General features: G+C 46.1%; 1 protein-coding gene across 1 annotated transcript; it reads right to left on the reverse strand.

The window, feature by feature from the left end:
- Positions 1-2103: 2103 nt before the first annotated feature.
- LOC119382532 (insulin-like growth factor-binding protein complex acid labile subunit) lies at positions 2104-18883 on the reverse strand. Its single transcript, XM_037650268.2, has 5 exons — positions 18686-18883; positions 17041-17289; positions 13322-13528; positions 6721-7035; positions 2104-3891 (listed from the first exon to the last, which is right to left on the reverse strand). The coding sequence occupies exons 1-5, from the start codon at positions 18881-18883 to the stop codon at positions 3535-3537; spliced, it is 1326 nt and encodes a 441-aa protein (XP_037506196.1). The 3' UTR covers positions 2104-3534.
- Positions 18884-20327: the final 1444 nt, after the last annotated feature.

Raw genomic sequence — 20327 nt, forward strand, 5'->3', positions numbered from 1 at the left:
GAAGCCAAGTGCCAAGTATCATGCTACGTGGCTGATGCTAATGTACGGGTGCGTAGCCAGAACTTTATTTCGGAGGGAAGGGGGGAGGGGGGGAGGGTTCGACCGTTCTGTGTGTGTGATCTGAAAATTTTCGTGGAGGGGGGTGTCATTCCCCTCACCCGAAGTTTTCGTCTACGCTAATGCTATATTTATTGCGAATCTCTCTCTTTCTTACTTTTAACGCGGAGAACAGCATAAAACAAACAAACAAATAAAAAAAAAAGAGCGCACTAGTCGCCGGTTTGCCGACGAATCCACTTGCTCCGCTTGCTCCTGCCGCCCTCTTGGTTTCAGATGATGTACCAGCCGCCGTGCGGCTGAGGGTCTCATTTTTAGATGGCAGCACCAGCATCGATCGGGCAAGCCAAGTGGCATAAGAAACAAAAAAAAAACCCGCGATTTTCACCTGGCGATCTTGTAATCATAGCAATGCCAGTCACCAGTAACGCTAATTTGTTGTGGTTGAGAGAACATCACACAAAAACGAAAAATAAAATAAAAACAAGAACCACTGTGAACTTGACATCGCCCGTTCAGCGTTTCTCCAACACGCTAAGTGAACGTTGAGAAAAACACGAGATTGTTGAACTCTTGTAAACGCAAAATGAGACGAAGAAAAAGAAAAGAACTGTCACACGTTGTTCGATAATGACGCTAGGAAATCGATAAACCAACACCCAAATAGCGTGCTGTAACGTACTTAGGACGTGTTTCCTGTGTGTCCTTTGGCAGCGCCACATACTCACATCGTAGGCACGTGCAAGGGATTGCTCGGTCCTTGTACACACGTTGTACAGCACAACTGTGACACTGCCCGCGAGCCTCTCCTAATAGCTTTCTACACTTTTTAAAATTGTAGTCTTATGGAGATCACTTTACTTTTGTCTTCCAAAATAATTCTGTATATATGTCTTCGTAACTTTAAACTAAAAAAAAAGAAGAAAAAAAAGAAAGGGCTTAACTTGCCAAGCAAGAAAAGTGTGACCGACAAGAGCGTGTGCATTTCATACGAAAGTATTCGTAAGGCAATAGGCAGAAATCCCCACGGAAACGCTTTTCCTCCCGCCCACTTTTTTTTTTTCATTTGCTTTAATCAAGTTTATTAACTTTGTTTATATTTGTATTATCTTTTTACGTTCCCTGCTTTGAGCTGTACAATGTTTGCACTATTTATTAAAGAACAAGAAGTTGTTGACGCAAAACGAAAAAAAAAAGAACAGAGAGAGAGAGAGAGAGACACTTTACGGAAGCCATCCCACCTTCACGTAGCAGAAGCTTGTCGGGAGTGACTGCATCACTTGGTTATTGTCAGCAGATGAGGCAGTCATTCGCAGGCATCTTCAATATTCCGCATCTAGTTAACCTCTTTGTTTCCTTAGAGCACTGTTGTACCACCGCTGTTTTGTCCCAACGAACGCTCAGGGAGCAACTTAGCTGTTAGAATCATGCGCGTCCCGTGTAACAATGGCTCGTCCCTGATCTGTTTATGTTTTTAATAAAATATTGTTAATAACGATGTCCAGCTGATCCCCATACAGACGACTTTGTTATAACTAGAGTTTATCGCGGTCCCGGCCGCGGCGGACACATTTCGATAGAGGCGATCTGGAGGCCCGTGTGCTCAGACTTAGGTGCACGTAAGAACCCCAGATGGTCGAAATTTCCGGAGCCTTCACTACGGCGTCTCTCATAATCATGTTTTTGAAACGTAAAACCCCAGCAACTATTATTATTATTATTATTATTATTATTATTATTATTAAGGGTTGATCGCTGTAATTTGCGTATATCTGAGGTTTTACGTATTGAAGCGAGATAAACGTTTCATGTTCTACGTACCTCTGCCTTATTCATGCGGTAGTTGGTCCTCTTAATCGTTACCCCCTTTTTTTCTGTCTTTTTTTTTCCAACATCAGGTGACAGTGTCACGCGGTCCAGTCGCAAATGAACATAGCATGTCTTCGACAGACCACGAAATAAAAAGCGCTCTTTTACGATTTTATCGCAGTGATAGACCCCCTATAGCGTGCATCCGTGACTTTATAGACGAAGAATTGAGGCAGACAAACGTCAACATCGTCTATATTCTTGAACTGCTCGAAAACAAAATATAGTGCTTCGTCACTCGTCAGGGCCATCTGGAGAGTCCACAGCACCGGGGCGATGGGATGAGTCCAAGTGACACTTGTTGCACAGCGTTGACCTGTTGCAAATCAGTTCTGCAGAATCCCGCAAGGTGGCGGAACGGTTAAGAAAGGGAAATTGACAACCACCCGTTTGTAGCACTGGTTTGCAATAATATGCGTCCATGTGCTTCGAGATGTCGACGAATCCGCCCCCGCACTGCCAACTGCTAGCTTCTTGGTTAGCTCGATTGGTAGAGCGACCTGCCAGGAAAGACGTTGGTCCCGGGTTCGATCCCCGGACCAGGACGCATTTTTCGGCGACTAAGAAGCTTTCTTTCACAAAAATCCGCGTGGATTTCCGCGTGACTTCGTGCTGGTGGTTGTCAATCTCCTTTTCTTAGTGTTGACCTGCCTGGTGCTCACACCTCCTGCATGTTACAACCTAGACGTCGTCTGAGTTTGACACGCATGCGCATATGTAGAGTACAGGCTCCATAGATGCCAATAAAGGTGTGCATGCTTGCTGGTGAGACGTATGAAGCGACTTCGGTCGTCAGAACGCATCCATAAAGACCAGTGTGTCACATTGGTCATAGTGTTTTCTGTACAACACGCACGGTCGGGTACACTAATACTTGCGAGATGACTTTACACTACGCAACGCGAAATCGTTATACAATATTATCTGAGCGGTTGAGCAAAAAATTTTCACCACGGAGGCACGTGAAACGTGCCGCTTTTGAAGCAGCGCGCTTGGTTCCGTTTCCACGCCTCAAGAAGCTACTACCAATTTCGGTACTTTGACAAAGGGAACCCAGGAAAGAAAGAGAGAGACAAAGAAAGAAAAGAGAGCGAGACAGAGGCAAAATATCGCACAATATGCCTTTTGTCATCCGTCGTTTACCACCATATGTCATTTTATGATGGAGAGATGTCGCCTTGACGGAGTGCTAAATAAAGATAACCAGAATGGTTACATTATACCGGCATAAGCTTCGAGTCTCCATACGCAGAATAATATTAAGGTGTCATAAATAAGGTTACGAACATGCTATTATGTCACTATTATGTCAAAGCGTTCTCTAAAAATGACACAAGACCAGTAAAACGGAATTCCAGCGTCCCAAGGTTACTCTGAGCGCTTATACGAAAAATAAAATAGAAGATATCGAACCTGGGGCACAAGCGTCATTCGGCAAGCCAATGCAGATATTTAGATTCCTGAAATTTCACGAGGAGTTCCTTGGTGTGACCACTCGCACGCTATATGAGCACAACTCCGACCAGCAAAGAAGTGCCGACGGGTGACTCGACAGGAAGAGTGCACTTTGCGTGTGTACGCGCGGAAAAAGAATTACGACGCAGGCTGTCAGAGATAACACTCCGGGAGGCACGACGTTGAGAAGACAAGGCGCTGCAACCACGATCCGCCAGCAAGCAGTAGCAGCAGCACGGCGGATATGTTTGCAGCGAGGATACTTTGCGCCGCGGCGCCGCTGGTCTGCTGACGGCCCGAGAGCGGAGGGGCGTCGGGCCTCGTGTGCGGCACGAAGTGCTCGGGCAGGCAGCGCGGCAGAGTGTCCAGCGACACCTGGGCAGCCGATGCGTTGAGCAAGTGCGCGGGCGACGAGCAGAAGCCTCGCCTCCGCAGGGACTCGGGAGCCCAGCGGAGTCGACAGTCGCAGGGAAGCCAGTTGCCCGAAAGCAGCACGTGACTCACGGACGCCTGCGAAGGAGGACAGCGCGTAAAGACGTCGAGAAACGTACTAAACGGTGTTGCGACTACGCAATTAGCATAGCAATATCCGCGAACAAATCTCTATGATCTATCATTTAATACAGCTAAATTGCATGTTTCTGCAGCGCACTGAATGACATTTCCACGAGCGTCACTATGACTGCCCCAACGAAGTGCGCGAAAATAAAGATAGTTGCATGAGAAGAGCGTAGATTAAAAGTTAACCACGACATTGGCCCCCAACAGAACTCGAGCAAAGTTATTCGTATGCACAGTGCTGTATACTGCAGTGTCATCTGGAAAAGTTAATAAATATATTTTTAAGAACAGTAAGACGGGCGTAACGAAAAAAAAAATTGGGGAGGGTTGAAGCACGTAGGGAAGGGTGTTTAAGCTCACCTAACGTGAAACATGGGGAGGGGCGAGGCATGCAGTGTGCGCCGGCGTTTCCCACAGCAAAATCGCTGCTAGTGGGCAGTGAGAGACAGAAGAAGAGGAAGAAGAACGGCCTGACCGAGGTAATTCGCCATATTGTTTTGAGAGAGATTTCTTTGATGAGGCACTAGTGGTGCCAAGCCTGAAACCGGGCATGTAGGGAAGGGACTTTCAGCTCCAATAACGTCGTCGGCTATTTGCTGGGCTAACTGTTGCCTTCATTTTTAGTGGACATGTGGCAAGTAAAGCACCATCCCTTTGTAGATATGTTTCAAGAAGTTGTGTTTCAAATAGATGAATTTACCGTAGAGATCCACGTTTGTGTCTCTGGTTTTAGATAAGAAACTTGAGCGCCGTGGTTAAATTTCGTGGGGGATTCTGACACCGCTGCTAAGCTAAACATAACGTTTTAGGCAGTAACGACGAACATTTAACTTATAATCTGCATAATATGGACCGGTGGCGAGTAATGGGATTTACCAAATTTTTGTGGCGCATACCCGTTTATGATGGACTGTGACTACGACATGGCACGCCGACGTGACGACGACATGACATGCCGACAAGCCCAGACCCTAAGGTGCTTTGCCCCTAACACAGCCCCCTTCCAACATATTAAGGTAGGAATCGAAGTTATAAATGCACAGACAACGCGCTTCAATAAGAAAAGGAAATTGAAAAAAAAAAAAAAGCTGGTTCCTCTTCCATCGGAATCGGTGATAACACGAAAGCGAGACGTGCCTTCATAGGTGTAGCTGCAGCTTTGCCAGAGGTTAAGAGATACAAATGCATAAATCTGCACAGTGTTTATTGCAAAAAAAAAAAAGGTAGCAGATCCGACGCGATTTTTTGGAATCTACAAAGAGCGAAGCGCCGTATCTTCATGTTTCGCCCAATCCTCCAATCTGCACGACGAAACGTTTATTCTGGGGTCTCAATCCAGCCACTTTCAGTAACAGGGCATGATGTCGACGATCATTTCCGAACAAACTTGCCTAGGGGGCGTTGTTTATATTCAGGCTATAAAGCGAACTGTAAAGATCCACGTTTGTGTCTCTGGTTTTAGATAAGGAACTTGAGCGCCTTGGTAAATTTCGTCGGGGATTCTGACACCGCTGCTAATCTCCAGCCTCCTGATTCACCGGAAGTGAATCAGGAGGCTGGACGTAGAAACCAGAAATGAATTAAGACACATCTGGAGCGGATGCTAGAAAACTGGCGAGCACTTTTGCTGACATCATTTACGCGCCACGGAAACAACGTAGGTAAATCATTCGTGGACCCCGGCATAAGACACTTTTTCGTTAAAGGGGGCCTACAACATTTTTCCAAGTAATCATTGAATGACTTTGAAAGGGGCCCTTCAACACTTTTCCGGGTAATAATTGAATGGCTTCATTAAAGGAGTTCATTGCGTCACGAATCGACTGCCACAAAAATTTTTAGAATCCGTCAAGTACGAGCGGAGTTACAGTGATTAGCTGCACGCTTTAAAAGCACGTTCACACCGAGCGCGGATCCGGAAAGTGGAGAGGCGGATGCGGAAAGCGGACGCGGATTATCCGCAAAAGCGGAAAATCCGCTGCCGCTTGCCCGGATCGCTCCCGGACCAATTTTCTCCGCGTGGAAAAGTTGGCCGCTTTGGCCGCAGCCAATCAGGGCTCGATAAGCGCGCGCGTAGTATTGCGTAGTGCCGCAAGATGGCGACACGTCCGCCGTGGATTGGTGGATTGCTCCGCTCCTGCGGCGGAGCGGGCAGAAGGCAACGCGGTCGGTCTGAACAGCCGCGCGGCCTCGCTGCCTCTCCGCTTTGAAAATCCGCTTGCCCGATTGCGTGCTCCGCGTTCGGTGTGAACGAGCCTTAAGCGCTTTCTCTCTCCTAGCGAGCGCGTTGAAGGCAACGCAGGGGGCGGGAAGGGGCAGTGATAATAAGGGGAAAGAAGCTATGTCCGTTCGTCAGCGCGCGTCATGACCTTGAGTATTTTTTTTTTCTTCGAACGCGCGGCTTACTTTCATGTGATCGCGAGCGAGCGCACGGTAACTATGCAGCTCACCGTGCTCAAATCAGCCAATGGCCGTGGACCTTCGGTTTATGGCATCAATTGTCGAGGGAAGTGCGAGCGACTTCTAGCTGACTCTGATAAATAATTGTAAATTCTAGGCCGCGTGCAGCGCTATAATTTTTCGCTCACACGTTCTCACGAGCTCTGACTACCGATCGCCAGCGTTTCCTGACCATGTTCAAAAAGCGTTGCAGCGCCCCTTTAAGAAAGTGTTCCGTGCAAGTTATACATTGAACCCCCGAATAAATGATGTCAAGATCTTTCTAATGGCGACGCATGCAAGACGTTCACTGATCACACATGACCGTCGATCACAAACCTGGTCGAGCGCGTCCAGGGCTCCGGGCAGTACGCTTCCGAGGCGGTTGCCGCCGATCCTGAGCTGACCGACGGCTCGCATGCCAGCGAACGCGGCCGCGCGCACCGCCTCCACGGTGCAGCCCTCGAGCGTGACCCGGCGAGCATGGCTGAGGCCGGCGAAAGCGCCAGAGTCGATGAGGCCGATCTCGGCGTCCCGGATGAGCAGCTCGCCCGCGTGCTCAAGACCCCGGAAGGCGAACTGAGGAAGACGCTTCAGGCGAGGGGCCTCGATGGACACCAGGCTCACGTTCCGAAGACCCGCGAAGGCATCCGGCTGAGGGTAGAAACACCAGCGTTCAGGGAGCTTAAAGGGCCCCTAAACCACTCCGAGTTCAAAGACGAGAGAGTGGTTTCTTTCTTTCTTTCTTTCTTTCTTTATTTGTTTCTTTCTGTGCAAGTACAGAAAATGGAGCGAAGGCAAAAGGCTTAAAAGCCTGACAAAGGGCCTTTGCTCCAGGTGCAGTGAGGCACGCAGGCCGTCATAAGCACTTTGCAGGATACAAATAATAGGAATGAAAGAAAAGGTAAAAAAGGTACATGTGCAAAATAATGTAACAAATACAGCAATAATAAAGCATTATTTCTAGTATGGAAATGTATACACTACAATCGTAATGTTCAACATACAAATTTGACATTAGCTGCGAGTGCTGATCGCAATTACTTAAAGCATACAGAAACGACAAATAATAAAAAATACACAGGGATGCTCGGGGAAAAAGTACACAAATATACGATTAGGAATTGTCGTACGGTGTAGTATTTGTACCAGAAAAAAAAACAAAAAACATGAGATACAATATGGGCAAACAGGAAACAAAAACAGTAGTCAAGAAAATTCAATGTTGTTTTCAATCAGTACTATCCTGATCATTTTCTTAGAAACTGTGCAATTTATATCTAGAAGGTTGTCGATTTTGTTTAAAAAGGTGGGTACCTGGAAAGATGTGTGTTGCCGTCCGTAGATCGTTCGAGTCTTTGGAGTCCTTCTAGCATAAGTACGAAAATCATACAGAGAACCACGAGGATCCTGCGAATGATAGAGTCTATTGCGTTTTATGTACTGAAATAACTTAAAATAGAAAATCTGGCTGGCTTTGAGCATACTAAATTTCGAAAATAGCGGTTCTGTCCGCAAGTCACGTATAGGGCCACGAAAATCCTCAAAGATTCTCAGGACCCTCTTTTGCAAAATAACCAATTTAGAATAGTTCGTTAGTGTTGTAGTCCCCCACACAAGCGCGCAATAAGAAAGTCGTGAGTAGAAGAGAGTGTAATAAAGTGAATTTTTTAGCCACAGTGGTATGAGAGAACGTAACCTGTATAAGCATCCAATACTTTTACTAAGTTCTGACATTAACTTCGCTATATGCTCATTCCAAGATAAGTCCTCTTGAAACCAGACACCTAGGAACTTCTGATTCTTAACTTGTTCTAATATATGGCCCTGGTATCTAATAGTCATATTAAAATTTCTTGGCTTATTCACGGGGGCAAACAGCATGTACTTGGTCTTATTTGCGTTTAAGCACAACTTATTGAGTTTCAACCATGACGAGAGCTGGTTCAAAAAAAGGTTCACGTTCCCTTCTAGGTCGACAAGTGAAGAACCCTCAAAAAAGATGTTGGTATCGTCCGCATACATTACTAGTTTGGGGCAATCTGGAATGTGGCAGAGATCATTAATATAAATTATAAATAGGAGGGGACCCAGAATGGATCCCTGCGGCACTCCTTTCTTCACCACGACGTATTCTGATGGCTCGTTATTTATGCTCACAAATTGGTATCGATTTGTTAAATAGCTTTTCAATAGGTCATGTGCAATTCCTCGTATACCACATGAGCTTAATTTATGTAAGAGGACGTCATGACATACGGTATCAAACGCTTTACGCAGATCTATGAATAGCCCAACTGTGTATAATTTTTTCTCGAAATTATCTATTATGTGATCTTTTATTTGAATTAATGCAAGCTCTGCAGACTTGTTTTTTTGGAAGCCAAATTGTGCATCATATATAATATTGTATTTATCAAAGAAATCCTGGAGCCGCTTGTTCATTGCACTTTCATATACTTTCGACAAAACAGGTAGCACTGATATGGGACGATAGTTGGTCATGTGTTTCGGATTGCCGCCTTTAAAGATAGGACATACGCGAGCAATTTTCAGCTTGTCTGGGAAAATGCCCGTGGTAAAAGAAAGGTTGATAATATACGCTAGGGGAGTGGATAACACATCGGCTACGTATTTTATCGGCACAGGTTTTATTTCGTCGTACCCTGCTGCACATTTATTTTTTATTTTCCTAATACTTTTTTCAATTTCGGTGCATGTGACAGGGGTTAACAGAATTGTATTGGGAATGCTGCAATTGTTTAACAACAGATGTAGATCCTCACCATCTGTGTCATCTTGGGTGTCACAGCTAGTTATGAAATACTTGTTGAATGCCGTTGCTGCATCAACGTTATTGAGGACTCCCGCTTCTGTCTCTATGATGGTTATATTGCTCTGAGCTTTGTGGCCCAGCAGGTCTCTGACCTCATCCCAAATTTTCCTTGGGTCATTGCTTATTCTGCTGAAAACATCTGCGTAATAGTTCATTTTGGCCTGTTTCAATTCATAAGTAAGTTGATTTCTGTATTTCTTGTATTCCTTTAGCGTATTCATGTCGCGGGACTCGACAAATGCATGGAACATGCGGTGTTTCTTCCTTATTTTTTTATGCAAGGCATTGGAAATCCATGGTTTTCTTATTTTTTTGCTCTGGTGTTTTTTCATAACCTTCGGAAACGCAATATCGTAGCATTTTTTCAGTTTTCCAAATAATATCTCATACGCAACGTTTGGGTCTGCTTCCTGAAGCACACGCTCCCAGTCTTCTTCTATAATTCGTTGACGAAATAACTCCAACGTATGATCGTTGATTTTACGAAATACTACATTTTCAGTCTTATTAGCTTGATAGTGATCACGTGATATAGGAAAGGCTAAAAAATTGGCAGATGGTCGCTTATTTCTAAAGAAAGTGTTCCAGCGACACACGATAATGTGCATACGTTCGTGATACAGACGTCAAGCAGAGTTGCCGTTTCAGCCGTCAATCGCGTGGCTTTTGTGATGACGTTTTCACAAGCAAAATAATTCATAACCTCTGTTAGCTGTCTAGCTGAGGCATCCAATGAAAGCATATCGACGTTGACGTCACCCATAACCGCAAAAGCTAAACCAGAATGACAGGAATAATTCAGTATATTTTCAATCGACTCCAGAAATGCTGGCTTGCTACCTGAGGGTGGCCTGTAGACCACGGTTATAAGCGCCCTAGGCAGGCGTATCATTAAGCATTCAATATTTTCGTTTACACGGGAAAATTGAGGAATAAGTTCATGGTTAAATATTTCCTTGACGTAAATGGCCACACCACCTCCTCGTTCTTCAGTACGCACTAGGCCATTATAAGTGTAACCTTGAAAATAAGGAGGATCTTCGCCAGTCGTTAGCCAGGTTTCCGAAAACATAAGTACATCAAAAGCAAAGGAAAGCCGAGAGAAATAGTCAACCAGCTGTTCTTTTTTATTCCGTATGCTGCGTACGTTCACATGAAACAATGTTAATCGCCTATGTGCGTCATGCAGCAGTGAATTGAAAGAGTCAAGCTCATAATAGCACGCTTTTGCCATTTTGGTAGTGTTCCGACAATGTAATAACCACCAATACAACTGTCACTGATCTAGTCAGCCTCTGCGGTCATTTTACTTAGATCACTAGTAGTGGCTATCCTGAGCACCGGCGAACTTTCGTTTCGACGAGCGAATACCTTCCCATTTGCTGTCCAAACGAACTTCCACTGCATCTCCCTTTTGCGTTGTATTGCGGCCCCAAGCAGTTGTTTGCCATTCCTTGTCAAGTGTTCATTAACGTACACTGGGGATGACACTCGACTGCCCAGTACCCCACTGTCAATTTTAGCTTTCTTTGCTTTGCTTAGCAAGGCATTCCGTTTAGTTCTTCGTACAAAGCGAACAACTATGTAGCTTACATCGTGCCGAGCAGTGGGCACTCTATGGCATGTGTCAACATCATCCTCAGAAATTTCTTCATGCACAATGGCTCCAATTTTCTTGACAGCCTCAAATGGTTCTATATCAGTAGGAACGCCCTTGATTTCCAAGTTATTGGAACGCTGGTACTGCTCGACCTCCTCGACCCTGCTCCGCAATTTGGCATTTTCAGCTTTTAGCTCCTCGTTTTCTTTCAGTATTTGACTAAGGCCCTCTTTGAGGTCCTTCACTTCATTCAAACTGTCCTTAATCTCTCGGAGCTCTTTTCTTAGTTCGCGACGCAGGTCATCGATGGCCTTAGCAGTGTCACGCGAGTCCTTCGTCATTATCGGGTGGGAACAAGATACATGCAATGCACTCAGACAGAGCTATAATCAGTAAAAACAAAACAAAGAACTATGTCCGGCAGCAATGCACAAATGTAAGGAAAATAGCGGCCTCAATATTGCCGAGAACGTTTATCTCACCTGCAAAAAGGTGTATCTTTTAGTGTGTGGTTCCAACGTGCACTGCTGCCGGACTGCAGAAGAAGCGATGTTTCCGCAGGCTTTATATATCAGCGGGACACGTTGCCCTCTGGTGACGACAATCTTGGAATCTTGATCACGCAGTGGGCGATAGTTGTCCACCGGGTCGTCGATTTCCTTGCTTGCTGCGATGTCACAGAGTAGCGCAGATGCTCGTAAGAAGTGTCTGCAAAAAGGTGTATCTTTTAGTGTGTGGTTCCAACGTGCACTGCTGCCGGACTGCAGAAGAAGCGATGTTTCCGCAGGCTTTATATATCAGCGGGACACGTTGCCCTCTGGTGACGACAATCTTGGAATCTTGATCACGCAGTGGGCGATAGTTGTCCACCGGGTCGTCGATTTCCTTGCTTGCTGCGATGTCACAGAGTAGCGCAGATGCTCGTAAGAAGTGTCTGCAAAAAGGTGTATCTTTTAGTGTGTGGTTCCAACGTGCACTGCTGCCGGACTTCTCTCCTTCAGTAACCTTCCTACAGGCGCTCTCCCCTCCCCGCCCCTTATTTAATCATAAAACACGTGTACAATGTCAGCACTAATCGCTGAGCCTATCAGAATTCCGCGCTTTTTGGCTATACGCTGTTATCTCCACTTGCGCAGTCGAAAACGCACAAAACTAAGTGAGATCAGTTAATCGCGCACGAAAGTCATGCGAGACAAGGCAGAACAGGCATGATGAGACTGCATGGCAAAACGGGATAGGAGACAATTAACAACTGATATCCCTCGTATATGGGCTAATCGAGAGCTTATTTCCTCATGACGTTACGAGAACAGACTACTGGCGTCACGAATTGCGCCGAAAATACGGGAAACGCAGGGAGAGACGCGCTCGTTCTTTGCGTTTTCAGAGGGTTGTTCAGGGGCCCTTCAAGGAGGTTCAAGAAGAAAGGAACAGCGGCAACAAGTCTGCTGCTGTTTAAGGCACCACGATTCGTGCTTACATTACAGTCTGTGTATTATTGGGCATCCCTGCTTTATTCTAAGCTTCCTACGAAGTAAAAGGAGTTGAAGCTGTGAAGCGGCGCTGCCTTCGCGGCAACTTTAGAGCCATGCCGATCCGAGGCGCATACGCACGGCGTCCACGAGTGCGCAGCGAAGCGGAGCGAACGAGCATGAACCGCCGTCGCACTCACATATCACTGTTTACAGCACGCGTTGTGTGTACGAATTCGTATAGGCGCTGCAGATCGAAAAAAATCGCGTAAAAGATGTTTGGCAGCGTTTTCCGCGTTATACCACTCCATGAGCAGACAATCTGACCGGTAAGCTATCTGTTGCACTAAAGAAAATAGGTACCACAAAATAGGTTGGCAGTCCCTTTTATGTTTTTTAACAATTGAATTAATTGATAGGCTCTAAACTGGCCTATACATGACGGAAATTACATTTCTTATCTCATCTATAAATGCCACGACCACATATCTTGTTATTTTGCTTTCCTGCCATCCTGCTCTTTTTCTATCCCCAATCTCCTTCCCTATACGTCACATGCTACGTGACACCAGCTGGCAACAAAGGAGTGTTCCACACTCGCCGTCATGGCTGCAAGTGGCGCTGGCTAACACTCCCAGGATTACACAACTATAAATACCCAATAAAGAGGATCGGAATTTCGGAAAGCGACCGCAGAGCGTCGGACGCGTTATCCGAAGGCACAGGTAGGGACCGAAGGTTCGGTCCCTACCTGCGGCAAGTTCATTTACATGCATGCCATAATTACTAAAAAATAATGTGCTCAATATACCTTCGTTAGCTTCATTGTCTGTCGGTTTCATTAGGTTCGCCCTTCCCTATACAGAGTCCTATACAGGCTCCGATATATACGCCGGCAGAATTCTCTGTATTTCAACAAAGAACTTTCTCTCTCCATTCACCCCATAAGGCATCGGTCCATCAACGGTTAGAATAAAGATGCATTCATCCCTTGGTTCGCAGTCTGGAGGAATGTGGGTCGTTCAGTCATACCTCCATGGCGGCGAGACTCCGGGGCAGCCTGATGGATCCGACCCGGCTGAGGTTGGCGAATGCGCGCGAGCGCAGCAGTTCGAGCGGGTTTCCCTCGAGCGAGATGCTGCCCAGGTCGCTGCTTCCGGCGAACGCGAACGGCTCCACGCGGGCGATGCGGTTGAAACCCAGCTGCAGCATGCGAACCCGGCTCAGGCCGGACAGCGACTGCGTCAAAAGTCAGGCCCCGTGCTCAGTTGAATCACTTAAGACGACAGAGAGCGAGTTCCCATCCCACGTGGCGAGACACCATTCAAAACATACAGCCTCACACAGTGCTGCTGTGACTTTAGGGCACCAAACACGGTCAACAAAGAAACAAGCAAACACATTTCCGCACTCTGTGAACATGACATTGTCATAGCGACACTAGCATGATCTAGTGAAAATATTCAGCCTACTGTGCTATCGCAAGCAAAATTTTACATGTTTACACATCTCGAAGGCACAAATGACACGCGAGACGCACCATTAGGAACCAGTGCAAGTGTAAAAGATATAAATTGTTATCACGCGTAAAAACAATAATAACTGGAAGCTAAGACGGCTTACACTTGCAACACATGAACAGCACAGCTCGAACAGTCTTTGTATAACAGTGAATGGAAATGGTGCGCTTCTTATTGCGCTGGCGACGTTTGATAGTGCGTGCGGGCCTGAAACAAATTATCACGCAACATTAGCAAAACGCTGACAGAAGATCGAACACGTGCCGTAATGTGGTATTAACGACACCGTTCATTTTTACATTGTTTATCTGGGTTCAAACGGCAAAACTCCGGGGCCCTTTTTCTGCGTTTTCAATATAATATTTTAGGATTATTATGACGAGGTAGCTCGTTCTTTTCCTTAACTATTGCAACGTACGATTACTCTAAGTGAACAGAATTTCGGACATAGCTCCAAGAATTTCCTCATATTGGGAACCTGTATGTGAGACATCTTTACATTTTCATTATGAATTTCGGGTGTAAATAAACAATAAATGATGCAGTCGACAGGATACAACAGTACCAATTAATACTTTCTTAGTGATACAATAAGTTTATGGTAGCAAGAAATAGTTAACGAAATTAGAGACACGACAAATATTGCAAAAAACAAAAAAAAAGCTTTCCATGCCATACACGCAGCGGTGCCAGGGGGAGACATGAAACAATGCCCCTCTCTGTCACTTTGATACGAAAATACAAAGCTGGAGCAACTCGAATTCTATTACCATGCGCGCTTCTCTGCGTGTCTGACAAGGACTACGGTGCGCTGCTGGACACCAAATAACGTTGGTACTGGAAGCCACGATGTCAGTGAAAAATATGGAGCGCTCAACCGCGACAAAACTATAACGGCTTCCCACAGCCCTCTAGACTGACGCATTTTTCTTTCACAGCTTTCCATTTTAAATTTCGTTTTGACTTGCTCTAGTGCTAAAATACAACGGTCAGGTAAACTCATACAAACGAAAGAACAAAATAAACACGAATGAAACGTTAGACGACTGTCCTCTGCGGTGACTGCGCTCAGCTGTGTGTGACGTCAGTGGAAGCGTGCTCTCAACATTGGAAAGACCGGTTACTGCTCTGCTGTGCACTGGTGGCGCGCCGTGATGGCAATGCGCAGAAAACAGAAACGTTTCGCGATTACCGGCTTCCCGCAGAATTATGGGACGAATTAGAAGTTTCGTCTCGCTGCATGTCAGCACGTGAAACGCGTCAAAGACCGAAGAAAGAAACATGCCGGCGACAGCGTTCCAGAGAGAGAGAAAGGTAAAGGGAAGACAGGCAGGTTGAACAGAGGATATCTCCAGTTAAGTGCCCTGTACTTCGGAAGGGGAAAGGGAATGCACCGTTCCAGCACGCCGAAAACGGCGCAATGTCGCTGTACAGGCTACGGAAAATAATTGCTCTGCGGGTCACCGATGTTCATTTTGCAACACTACATTCAATACATGCCACTTATATATTGCTATATATCGATATCGCCTGTACAGAGCCATACATATTTGCACCGAAACGCCTATATATTTTATCGAAACGAACATAGGAGAAGATGGTGAGCTATATAGATGACTGCTGAACATTTTTTTCGCGTAATAGAAGCAATAATGAAAAAAAATGTAAAGGAGAGGTAACGACACAGGTTCGTAAAACATAGTGTTCTCAGACAATACAGCAAAAGGAGTGCACGCTATATGCTGCACGAACACACAGAAAGAAGTGGATCAGGCAGGCATTTGACGAAAAATACGCTCCGGTCCGGGATTCAAACCCGCTACCATCTCGTTCCCGAGCCCATCGCTCTACCACAAGAAACCAGGAGGCTAGCCATTGGTATTAGCGCAAGGGCGAATTAGTCGACAACTCAAGGGACGAGAAGGACACTGAATATAGCGCATCAGTTATGACGAAATCCAAGAGATGGTGTAAAGTTCATAAAAGGTAAGATAATTATCCATTCGTTTGCAGCACAAAGCCACAGACGAAATCTACACGAATACATACGAAGAAATACACGTGGATCCTTCTTAGCCCCGAGCTACAAAGGGAGGATGGCAAATTTCAAGTCCCATGCGAATATTCGAGCCAATATTACAGTATTCGAATTCGCTTCGATGCGAATTCAAAATTTCAAAAATTTCGAAGTATTCACAACGAACGAATAGACGTATTTTACCGCATGTAACCCGCCTAAATAGACAAGTTCACTACAATGTGCGACCGCTATGCCGTGAAAACGTCTAATCAGGAGAAATCAACATTGACGCGAAGCCATACTTCAAGGTTAAGCTCACGAATTACCTGCACACTGATTAACATTATTTCTATTTAAAAGCGCGTCATAAGGTCTAAGTATTGCAACTTACACCCTGCTACTATTCGAATTCGCTTCGAACCAAATAAGGAGGAGGAGGGTGAGGAAGGAAAGGGACGAAGGTCAACTATACGCGCGTCCAGTTTGCTATCCTATGCTGGGGAAAGGGAATCAAGGGATGAAAAGATAGGAATATAGAAAGAAAGGAACATTAAAAAAAAACATGTCATACAGTATTCCCACAAGCCTTTATTTAATTATAAAAGATATCGTGTAAATTAGTTGGACCATGATCAAAATACTAGTTTTTCTTTATATATGTCATATACTGCATTCTAACTATTCGGTTCAATATTACTCGACCAAACCACTACTTGCTTCGATTTCGCTGTGAACCTCAAATTTACTACTAGACCAGCCCTGCAATTTTTCATTTCATTTTCTAGAGCGCAATTGTATAGGCGAAAGAAAGCAAAACAAACAAACTCATACGGTCCCTTAGTGAATCGCCTAATATGACTCGAAGGTGAAAGCAATCTTCTTTTTCTTTTTATTCTCAGACAACTGTATTGATGCCCCCGCCCCCGAAAGCTTTCTGCACCTGGCGTGGTTTTGCACTGCCTCCGGGATCGGAGGCATTGCAAGCTTTCTACACCTCACGTGCCTCCGAGATCGGCCCACCTATGACCAAGCGACGACGTCATGTAATGACGTCGTAATGTCACGCGGCGATGACGTCACAGGGTGACGTCATCCCATGACGATGATTTTTGCATCGCTCGTGTTGACGCCGCACGACGCCGACGGTTATTTTTCGCATTTCATGAGTCATCTAAGGCTTTCGCCTTAAAAACCTTGGTGCGTGTGTGTACCTGTTGCGAGAGCACTGTAAGCGGGTTGTTCTGTAGGCTGAGCTCGTCCAGTCCGGCGAGCCCTCGGAAAGTGAACGGCGCCAGCGCCTGGATGCGGTTGTTGTCCAGGATGAGCTTGCGCAGCCGTACCAGGCCGCGGAAGCTGTCCGTAGCGAGTCGCTCAAGCTGGTTGCTGGTCAGCAGCAGCGCCACGGCCGCGCGGGGCACGGGCGCCGGCAGCTCCCGGTAGCCGGCCTCTTGGCACAGCACCTGGGTAATCACCACGCTGTACGGCTGTTCAAAGCACGCGACATTTACGTGAACAGACGGCCGAGTCGAGCTGACAAGTATGACCTGTGCCTGTCCGGATGATATAACGTGCTCGACGGTTGGCCTAGGAAGCGCTGGGTTGCGTTATTCTCTTCGTGGCGCTGTGTCACTACAATCACGACGCCTTTTCATTTCAGCGGATGCAACCAGACAGAATCGGGGCTTCCATTCAATAACGATTTGTGACATCACCATCATACTTTTTTGTCTTCACTGCAAAATGAAGGCCCCTCTTCCAGTCATCTACAATTTACCATGTCTTGCGCAAGCTAATTTCTAGAAACAACGTAAGTTTGGACATGTTGGTATTCGATTTAATCCGTTTAGCGCAGGAGACATCGCAATGACAACTTGACTTCGTCGTAAATAATATTGTCCTTGTGTCCTGCGCTAAAAGACTAAGATAGAATCCGATTCTCTTTTATGTTTGCAGATATTCTAATTTCATCACCCGATCTAACTTCCTACCGTCCTCGGCTGCATTTCCCATCCCTTTGTACCCACACCATCACTCTATCTGACAACCGGTTATCTGTGCCGCGCACTGCGTGGCCCTTTCAGCTCCATTTCTACTCTACTGTCAACTAGAACACAGGCTACCCTTAACCTATATTTATATCCTCTTTATTTGTTTACATAATCAAGATTTCTTTTTTTTATTGTCATTGTCATGTGTGGTGATGGCTGGGATTACGCCATCTTCATTAGTTTTCAGACTGGCGATTATTGTGAATAAACTGCATTTGAAGTTCAGCGCTCTTCTTGTGTGTTGCGTTCTTCGTCTTCATTCCTCGCGCTGCCCGCTGTAACGGCTGTGTTCCAATTCTGGACAGCATCGTAGACAGTCTACGCTGACAGCTTAGAAGACAGCATCGAGCCTGTGTCGTCCGAATAATGGAGCACGTCTGGATGGCATCTATGGGACATGACCCCTCCTCGCGTCGGCAAGAGAAAGCTAAAAAAAAAAAACATAATTGCTATTTCTTTACCTCCTTTCCTGTACAAATATATGAAACATTGAAGGTAGCTTACATTGAGCGCATGGAAAAGCGTCTGCTTGTGTGCAGGCGACCATGCCGGCGAGATCCGAGCTATCCTAGCAGCTCGCTGAGCCGCCATCTTGTTTGGACAGCAAAGTAGCCTGCATCGTATTTGTCTCCGATGCCGCCTTCTCGAAGCTCTCTATTTTGCCGGCTACGTTAGAGTTGTAATGGCACTTAAGATGTCCGCTGTCCGCCTAGCTGTCTATTTAGCCGTCTACGGCGAGTATTGGAACACAACCAATGAATACTTACAACGGTCACTGCGTCGTGTTCCACCAACGCTAAGAGCATACCTGAAGTTCTAGGCAGTTGCAGCGCTGAGGACAAGCTTTAGCTGACCACAGGTGAGCGGCAACAAACAGCAGCAGCGACGTCCATGACACCAGCTTCACCCGACAGCACCTCAGCATGACGGTGAAACCGTCAAGGCTCCAAGGGGCAGCTCTGCGTGGACACAGCGGTGTGATAAGGGTCCAGATACCACGGAGCATCTTCTCGTTGAATGTTTCAAAGACAGTTTTGGGAACATAATGGAGCCTGCCGTAGACACCAGCAAGAGAAGGCTGGAATATTGGTGGCGGAATCACCCCACATTCAACACTACATACAAGGCAAGGACGGGTCTCCTGCCTGCGTGGCATGCGGTGGCTACCCGGATAACGCTCACGTTCTGTGGGATTGTCCGGGGGGCCGTGCAGCCATGGGCGAGAGCCTTAAATATATACCTATCAATCTAAGACCTGCGACCCTGGAGGAGTGGCTGGCGGACTCTTCCCCAGACATCATGAAGGCACTACTCGGACATTTGAAACTTTTAGGCTTGTCTGATGGCTAAGCCTTGCCTTTTTTTATTAGTGGACCCGGACTGGGGTTCATTTATTTTTATAATAAAGTTGTTCTCTCTCTCTCTCTCTTGGTGGCGGAAAACCATGTAATGCATAAAATGAAAAGGTTTTACAGCAATAGTCAAAATTGGAAAGGGGGACGGCAGAACTAACAACTTGTCAGTAAAAACTACAGCACATAGAAAGGACTAATAAAACTTGGAGGCTCTAGCGGTCACCCAGATTCAAAAGGTCTGCTCCTAACACCCACCCATTCATCCAGCGGCACTGCCGCTCTTAAACTGATCAATATGAGCACACAAACAAAAAAAGAAAGAAATATTTGGAGACTTCAAGTTATTTTTGTTTCCCCAGTAAATGACATTCTAGACATTTTTCGATCTACAAATAACACACGCGCATCATACCGGAAACACTGCAATGAAACCAGGTGTGTACTGGGAGCGAGAGAGAGAGAGTGAAAAGGTAAAAGTAATGCAAGGGCTTAACCCGGTTGCACTTTATATTTGCTACGTTGCACTGGGGGAGAAGGAATGGCGCAGAAGAAGAATAAGCAAAGGAGAGATAGAGAGTAAACAGTTATATTATGAATCAGCGTCAAAGAGCTGTACTTTTATCGCCCGAGGTGGTGAGCTCCCTTAGTCCAGGAAGCCGTTAGCGATCGCCGCGTCCTGTGTCTGGTCCACCAGCGTGCGCCGCTCTTCCAGGTTCCAGGCTGCGAGCGAAATCTCCCGATATTATTTCCGACTCTTTTTTGCCACGTTCTGGTTTTCTGTGGCTTTGGCTTGACTGTTGAGGACTTGGTCACGCGGACACTCCACCGTCACGTGACCGGACAAGAAGGAAATAGTAAAAGCGATACGCACACATACACAAGAGCATTGATCACGCATTCACAGACTGTCAAGGGGCTCGGTTCTCCGATAACTATCTTAGAGTACGGTTCCTCTGCAACTGTCGCCTAGGAAATGGACTGAAATACTGATGTTAATGAAGGCTTGCACAGACTGATTTCAATGCATCTAGAACACGGAGTAAATTTAAAGCTGATGGAGCAGACAATCAGAACAGGACAAAAACATGGTGCTTC

Source organism: Rhipicephalus sanguineus, chromosome 2 (genome assembly GCF_013339695.2).
Source record: "Rhipicephalus sanguineus isolate Rsan-2018 chromosome 2, BIME_Rsan_1.4, whole genome shotgun sequence".
Classification (NCBI taxonomy): Eukaryota; Metazoa; Arthropoda; class Arachnida; order Ixodida; family Ixodidae; genus Rhipicephalus; species Rhipicephalus sanguineus.